General features: G+C 34.3%; 1 protein-coding gene across 1 annotated transcript; it reads right to left on the reverse strand.

Moving 5' to 3' along the window:
- Nucleotides 1-437: 437 nt before the first annotated feature.
- LOC130649654 (HUWE1-associated protein modifying stress responses-like) lies at nucleotides 438-7,314 on the reverse strand. Its single transcript, XM_057455987.1, has 3 exons — nucleotides 6,995-7,314; nucleotides 2,890-2,997; nucleotides 438-1,984 (listed from the first exon to the last, which is right to left on the reverse strand). Exons 1-3 carry the CDS (start codon nucleotides 7,197-7,199, stop codon nucleotides 1,623-1,625), a joined length of 675 nt encoding a protein of 224 aa, XP_057311970.1. The 5' UTR covers nucleotides 7,200-7,314; the 3' UTR covers nucleotides 438-1,622.
- Between the last annotated feature and the right edge of the window lie 1,400 nt (nucleotides 7,315-8,714).

Genomic DNA, 8,714 nt, shown 5'->3' on the forward strand with positions numbered 1-8,714 from the left:
TGTGGCCCCTGAGCCGTTATTTCGGAGTGGCCAATCAACAAGGCAAAATGCCCTGGGAACGAGGTTGGCGAATTCGTGCACTGGTTCTTAATACAAAAATTTATATGTACAGGAAAGTTACGGTTAGTTTACCGGTCCTCTAGAATTCCATCCTAACGGTCTTCTTCCCCCTCTCCAATTGCAGTGCATATTAATATTAGAGGTACGTATACCATTGCTCGTTTGCGTGCCACAAGTGTACACCCCCGTTAGTATAATCAAGTAGTGCGAAATAGATTGTCAGGAACAACGTAAATAAATACTCTAGGAGACCATCCATAAAGAAAGTCCGCACAATTTTGTCGATTTTACCCCGCCTTCCCCATTTGCCCGACAAAAAAACTACTAAAGATTCTCTATCAAAACTGATATCATTTAAATTAAATGAAAAACGAAAGTTGTATAAATGCTCTCTTTCTCTCTGAAAAGACAACAAATCAACAAGACATACAGCAATTTTATGTAAAGGATTTCCGCTTAAAAGTGAACACCATCCCTCCACCTGTCCTCGTTTTTTGCAATTTTCGCTAACCCCATCCCTCCCTAAAGATGCAGACAACAAAAGCAGAAAAATTCCCTAGAAAAACAGAACTACTAAAATTCTCTATCCAAAATGCGTCTCGTGTAAATTAAATGGATAACAAAAGTACTTAAGTACAAAAATTCTCCTTTCTCTGAAAAGACAACAAATCTACGAAATGCGAAAGATTATCTGTAAAGAATGTTCGTTTAAAACTGAACAAACTTAAGTTAACTTTAGCGAACATGAATTTTCTTTTTCACAATAGTTGTTACGTTCAACTCATCCTGGTTAGTTTTAATAAAGTCGCGTTGAAATCGTACTGTAATTTCGGCAAAATTTTGAATACTTTTAATGCGTTTTTCTCGAAATACACGCAATATTGACACACAAAGGATAAATTTGGTTATGACAACCACCACATGCTTACTGAAACAGTAGACTAAAAACCCTTCGACATAATGGATCGAATTCTCAGTGATTTGAGCTTATAACATAAGTTTCTACTATGCACACATAAAACTCAATATGGGACAGTAGAAGCGACTAAAACCCATGAAAACACGATACCATTATTTTCTTATAGAACATTTAGGAAATGTAACGAAAACAGTAGGCCAGGAAGGGCAAAAATAACACCCCATTTATTCACGGTAACCATTAAAAATATTGGACTATTTCATTGGAAACACGGAATTCAGTGCGAGGCAATTCGATTAAAACTGAAAAAGTTACATCTACTATTTCAAAATGATAGGTACCACATAGACATATTTATATACATACAAAACTTGATATAGTCTACGAGTATACTTGTAAAAAACAAGACAAAAAGTATCTTGCTTTATGCCAGCAATTGTTTTAACCTTAGTAACCACGTCGCACCAAAAGTTAAGAATCATCTACATGCGAGTTCTATCTTGCGATAAGTGAATTTAACAGATTACTTGTATCAAGCGCATACTTCAATTTAAAAAGAAAGATGAAAACATAGATACTATACAAAATCCAGTCACAACAAAAAACATTTTCCGCGTAAAATACTTCGTGGGTGTGTATAATTTTAACAAAATTTCCCTCTTTTGTGAGGTGAATCCATAGAATTCAACTCGCCCAGACGTTTTCGGTTTTCGCTACCATATGGATTTCTTCCCTCTACAAATGCATTGAAATCGAATTCTCTTGTATCTGGAAAACTGATATGGTCGTTTGTTGGTGACATTGGCTTTGGCGACAATGAAATTGAGTTCCCTTTATCATTCACTCTCCTTCTCGGAGGTGATCTGCCTGATAAGTTCGATAATATATCTTCACGGCGAATATTCCGTCGTTTTTTTTTCACCCAATTTGTGATGTCTTTATTTCTTTTTTGGTAGCCTGCACGAAAACCTAGTTCTATTCCAGCGCACAGAGCATCATTTCCATCTAAAGAAAGGTGAAAGTTATTATTTCTTCCACAATCACAATAGGTTCACACAATACACCTGGGCAAGGTCCATTTTTTGGAGATAAGAAATATGTCAACAAGTCTTCAAAAATAAAGGACATAAGAAACAATTCAACTTTCTGACAAAGTCTCGATGAATCAAATGTATTGTGTTCAAGATGTCTAACACAGGCAAGCGTACACAGGAAGGCACACACTGAGATTTTCTATATAAACATTAAACTTTAGCAGGTATGAAGGAGGTAAAATAAAAACTATGTAAACGCATTTTATTTTAATAAAGCTTTTATAATGGTTGAAGTGAGCTCCAGCTGAATAAAGGTAAAACGTCACGACAAATGCTATGGCATATTTGATACTTTGTTACCTACGCGACCGTTACAAGACAAGCCAGTCAAATTGACCGAACTGGCTTGGTTAGCCTACTCGATTGGGCTAAGTTAGCCTCCAATAAATTTTTCTGAGTGTGCGAGGTGTTTTTTATGCCCACAAAATCAATTTCGTTATTAAAATATTTTTTGTTTTGCATTGTTATGTTTCAGAGCCAGTCCACCTAAACCTTTTTTGCATATAAACACAATCCAAACAACAGCCTAATAAGTGAGCAAGCTTGCATCCATATGATCAGCCCTCATAATCCTGGAATTTAAGGAGTCCTTTTAGTAATAAGACGAAATACCTATTAAAATAAAATAAAAACAATGTCATCATCAATCAAACTTCTCGTACTTATTTTTATTGTGAAGTCATATGCCTGAATTAATATCTAGTCCTTTTAATGTAACTAACCATTTAAATAAAAGCTATTAATTCATGCTGGCAAGTTAAAACAACATCATAACGTGAATATCTTGCTTCTTATTACTACATTGAAACTTCCTACCTTTGTATAACATGGTCACTTTGTTGGCAGCACCTTGGAATGGTAACCAGCGGTCGTGGTTGTTGTGTCTGTATATACAGCGCTCACAGCACTCGCATGAAGCACGTTCTATAATATTATAACAATTATAACAAACACAAAATAGGTCATTTCTGTAGGTACAGATTTTTATATCTGAAATGAATGCATTTTCATCTAAAGTTTATGGTCGACTAACACATTTTAAGGGGTACTAATCACATTGGATCTTTTATTATACTCATACGTGATGTGTGTAAGGCAACACGTTTGACAGAGATTTATTATAGGCGAATGTTACTATAGTCCCAGGATAACTCCAACCATGCAAGAAAAATGGGAGAGACGCAGACCGTGTGGGTGTTTGGAGTTGATAGCAATGGTTGCACTGAGCCTAATTGTGTCTTTACATGCCAAGCAAAATATTGTAGCAGGACAAGATTTCTACAGCATTGTTTATAAAACTAGTTGTTAGCCTGTGAAAAATCCATGGGAATCTGCTGATTGCTACTTGCAGCTACTGTTTTGGCTTACAATATATGTGAGCCTTACTATAAATATATGTGATAATTACAACAATGATATTATCTCATGTGCTAAACATCAAAAAAATATGTTGGAAAATTGTGTAATTACATTAATCAGGAAAACTAATGCCAATGGATAATACAAGATTATTAAAGCCATAAAAGCAATGAAAGTAACTTTCTTGGGGTCAATAAGATGGAACCGGCTGAAAATACCAATCCTGTGTGGGTAACTAGTGTAACGTACACCAAAATTGAACCCATTTGCCAAAGCTTGGTCAAACTATCCAAAAAGTGCCTGCAGACCATAAATCTAGAACTACTTATCCTTAGGTTAAAAAACTTGCATACTTGTAGAAGGTCTAAATATACACGGATTTTATGTAAACAAATAAAATTTTTAAAAAAAAATTATTAAAATCGAGTCGAGTATTAAAATCAATGTTGAGTTGAATCGGGTTAATAAATAAATCCAGGTTGGTATCTGGATTTATTATTTGAACAAGACATGCCTTTTTATCCAAAAAATAATGAACAGAGCCAGTACTATTGTAAGTGGATAAAATTTCGCGAGGGCTAATTTTCACAACGTCAGAAAAACTTCATTTAGTGAAGATTAATTTTTGCGAATCGGTCATTTCCAAATACTTTGCGTGGACAAATTTTTTCGCGAATCGACCATTGTCTTATTTTTCATGATGATTTATTTACGCGAATGACAAATTTTTAGGAAATAATTTTAGATTGTACCATCAGAAATAATAATGGCTTTAGTAAAGAAATTCGCTGTAGTAGTGAAGTTACAAAGATCTATATATCGCAGATCTACTTTACCATAAAAAAAGACGAATCAAATAAACAAATTGTGTGTGAAGTGACCATTCCAGCTAGTATTAAAGGTCATTTGCTGTTGTAACGTAATGAAGAAATGGTATAAGAACTCCATTGTAATAGGTAGTTTTATTAAGAAAAATGCTAATGCAAATGTTCAGTTTGATGTAAAGCCCAAAGCACAACGTAAAACGGATTCTGTTCAAAAACCACTTGGACTATTAATATTGATTTATGATTTATGTATACTCTTTTTGTGAGAATTTATTTTTTCGAATGAGCCCTTTTAAAATTTTCACGGGGATTATATTTCGCTAATTGGGCTTCTTTAAAGTTTTCGTTAGTACTTATTTTGGTGAAATTAGCCAAATTCACGAAAATTAATCCTCACGAAAGTTAATCCACTTAAGGTAGTTATTATACATTAAAACAACTTAAATAGCAATTGGAATTTCTAAAATCCATTTTTTGAACTATTGACTGATTTTGCCAACAAATTCGCCAATATTGGCTGAAAAAAACAATTCTCAAAAAAAAAACTCAATCCCATTTTAAATTGTTCTTTATCTTTGTGCAAAATATTAAAAAAAAGCAATGATTTAATGCTGAGAAATTTCCTAAAAAACATATTTTCTCATTTTGCACATAAATCCATTATATACTTTTCAAGTGATGTTTTTTTCATAAAACTGACTTTGTCATCTATCATTGTGCAAAAGATCAGAAAAAGCTACTGATTTAATTCTAAGAAAAGCTGGCACTGGACAGAACACTGCTTGTCAGCACATCTTTAACATTTACAAAAATTTGTCTTGCAATACAAAATTTAATAAAAGTTAGGAAAAGTCACAATATATCAGCACTCGATAACATGCTGAAAAAAATGTTAAATAGGGCATAGGGTTAGATTTTTTCTTTCATAATTAAGTGGATATTTTCACTGGATCATTCAGCTGGCAATATAGGTAAAAACAAAGCAAACATGGCCGATTGTATAAACAAATTCAACTTGGGTAGAATATTTATTGTCCATGTAAAGAATATTTTTTAGAAAACTTGATAATTCATTTTACATATATATAAAAGACAATAGGAAATATTCAGAACTGAGAAAAAGCAATTTGACGATTTTAGCATGAGAAGTGCAAAGTTAGCAAGGTTTTACATAAAAAACAACTCATGGGTTTTTATTCAGAAGAATACAGTTGCATCGCAATATTTCTAGGAGCTTTGTTTCCTTCCCAATACTCCAATATGTCACATTCCAAAAGTTAGCTTAATAAAATGTAGTGAGGGAACAGCATGTTTCAGCACCGCATATTATTTGCAACAACTTGGTTAAGTTCAAATTTATTATGAAAAATAGTCATGGAAATATATTTAACGAGAATTCCATGATGCTATCACAGAATGGCATAACCCCAATCCTAAAACAGAGAAAATTCATTATAAGTGAGGCAAGTTTTTTGTTGATGGCTTCTTAACAACAAGATTTGTTTTACTGCAGACTTATTTATTACAACAAATTATTGCTGGCTGATACATGGAATCACAGTCCCGATATTTACTTGTCCACACATCTAAGTGATTACACAATGCCCGATGCGCGCACAGAAATGGAGGTGAAAATGTAAAAAAACTAAGCGGAAAAATTACCTCTATTTCTGCAAGCGCAGGAAAAACACAAAACTATGATTAAGTGTGTTGATGACGCATCACAGAATGGAAGTATATGATGCTCAAACCTGTACAATTCCACCTTGTTTACTGGCATTTTTTAAGTTGTTTTATAGAATGCTATGTAGTGAAGGAAGTTACTATATTGCACCACAGCTATCATCAGTTTAAAGAATCACAGTAGCTATAACAGTTAGGGACAAATGCAAATTAGACTATTTCTCCTAAATAAGCTAGTAGCTAAATTAGGAGATTTTTAATAGCTTAACTTGGAGAGAATAGTCTATTTAGTAGATGGAAAATTTTAATCAACGATATCTTCGCAATCTTTGTTGGTCGCGCTACTATTTTTCCTGTACTACTTGCTGACTTAGTCAGCTTTGCTTAGGTCAAATTTCATAGAATTTGCATGGCGGATATAAAGTTATACATGTGAACGTGCCCACCAACCAAACTCGTTTCCAATTGACTAGAACAAGGTCCGGGGCGAGATTGTCCAAGTAGCTTATTTTGTCTATGATAGCGTAATTAGGAGGACATCATAGCCTAACCATGCTCCATCTTTTTTTAAATCAAAATAGTCTATTATGGCGGTTTTTTAAAACACGCCGGAAAAAAATGTTGTGCGCATGCAGATTAGCAGCAAAACAAATTAAAAGCAATATCTTCAAAACGCACCATAACATTATTAAAGATATTATTTCGGTTTGTCTGTTCAGTATTCATATTACTGTGGAAAGTTTATCATTTCTTGAACATGATAGTTTTTAGTAGGCGAAACGTTGCCTACTAAACTATCATGTTCAAGAAATGATCCACAGCAGCACCATAACATTTAGGAAAATAATACTTCTACATCCGAGGGAGGTTTGTTAGATCATATTTAAGGAGTTAAATTTCACCTAATTTGTCTATCATAGCCTATTTAGGCAGAATAGTCTAATTTGCAGTTGTCCCTAACTGTATAATAATGAATGACGGTATATGCTAGCTAGGTATATACAAGCTCCTAAAACATGATAAATTCATAAAGAAAGAAAATTATTTCTTGCCTTTATATAATTGTGCTAGAGAAGATGCAGCTACTTGAAAAGTTGACCAAAGTCGTTCTATTGCTGCTTCTCTCTGATCTTGCAGTCGATTAACTAAGTCGTCCCCGCCTTCAATATCACGAATACATTCCCTTTCTCCTGACGAGAAAAGGGACCACGGATCGAAAAATGTATCATCAGGCTTATGATTATGATGGTCGTCCATGATGCTGAAATTGTTGAAGGATGAATTCGAGTGAATTCAGGGTAGAGCTACACAGAGGGAAATTAGTTACTCACTGACCCAAACGTTGTGTTTATCTTGTTTTTGTAAAGAATTATGGGAAAGGTCGCGCTAGCCCCAATCCCCGTAGCTATTAACCGAACTTTTTTGCATAGCGGAAGTGTTCGGGCTTTTCTTTTCCGCGTTTAGGGTTAAGATTTGACGCCCGCGCCCCTCCTTCTTCTTCTGGTCCTCGCGGCCAACCCGCTAGAACTAACTTTATATGACTACCAACTCTGGATTTTGCCTTCTTGATATTTTTGCCTTCTTGATATTAGACAACGAAAGCTGTTTGGCGACAACTGTTATGATGCTAAAATTAAGAAGATTAAAGGAACATACCTGGAGAGAGAGAGGGGTTTTTCAAACAGTGTTCGTTCGTTAGATAGAGGAAAAGAGAAAGAAAGCACTACCGAAAACCCGCGATTTCCCGTAAATCAAGTAATTACTTTCAATGATGTGTTTTGCCCTTATAATTTTTACACAAAGTATAAAAAAATTGCTCTAAAATGTGTCTCCTCCTAATTATCGTTATTGTTTTCGATATTTCGCAAGATTGCGCTAATCATTGACAATTGTCCAGCCCGCCCTTTAATCGCAAATTTCACCAATAAGCTTGTGTTTTTATCACAAAATACAACTTCTATGCTTCAACCAATTCACCAAGGTGTCATACGCAGCCTTATAACACATTATAAAGGGAGTGTTGTACTTTGCTATGCCTTTTCATTTCAATTTTGAAAGCCATAAAGATACTGGTTAATTCTTGGGGAGTCGTAACCAAAGAAACCATCGTCCACTGCTTCAGGAAGGTGGGAATAACGGAAGAGGCGTTGGCGAGGTTTCAATTGAGAACATATTTGGTCCCTTGATTGAAACCTGAGGTTGATTTGATCCTGTTGTGAAAAATCTGTCAAAATCAGAAATTGAATCTGCTTTACTTTAACACGCGCTGTGAAATACATATACAATCTTTCTTGACTTTTCTTTAGCCGCTTAGCCGGGCTAGCTCGCCTTATATGAACAGCCCCTTAGATGTGTTAAACAATACTGCAATGTTTAAATACGAAAGTGGGCAGACGATATATAATATTTCGTTAATATAAGAAATGAAAAATTTGAACGTGAAGTCAAATGCACCTTCCACTTTTGCTATGTTAACAAAAAGATTTTTATGAGATTTTTTTTTATCTCAAACAAACTTTTTTGTTCCTTGTGAGTTTTAGATAGAGAGAGTCCACTGTTTGTCAAGAAATAGAAATAATAAAACAAATGATAATAAATAGGTCTTTGCTTTATTGAGTTATGGACTGTAGAATTTGGAAATCAAACAATTTGCCTTGCAGAGAAATTGAAATAAAAATATAAACATTATTTACCCATTTTACTTCAGAACGTTTCCAGATTCACATTTTTCTCAAATAACAAGCCTCCCGTGGTGAGGTAGGTCTATTTGCT

The sequence above is a fragment of the Hydractinia symbiolongicarpus genome, chromosome 7 (assembly GCF_029227915.1).
Source record: "Hydractinia symbiolongicarpus strain clone_291-10 chromosome 7, HSymV2.1, whole genome shotgun sequence".
NCBI classification, from domain to species: domain Eukaryota; kingdom Metazoa; phylum Cnidaria; class Hydrozoa; order Anthoathecata; family Hydractiniidae; genus Hydractinia; species Hydractinia symbiolongicarpus.

Coding starts and splice junctions, on each gene's coding strand:
- LOC130649654 (XM_057455987.1), bottom strand. CDS start 7,199: ATGGACGACCATCATAATCATAAGCCTGATGATACATTTTTCGATCCG. Junction 2,998..6,994: donor TCTAGCACAATTATATAAAG/GCAAGAAATAAT, acceptor ATAATATTATAG/AACGTGCTTCATGCGAGTGC. Junction 1,985..2,889: donor AGTGACCATGTTATACAAAG/GTAGGAAGTTTC, acceptor ACCTTTCTTTAG/ATGGAAATGATGCTCTGTGC.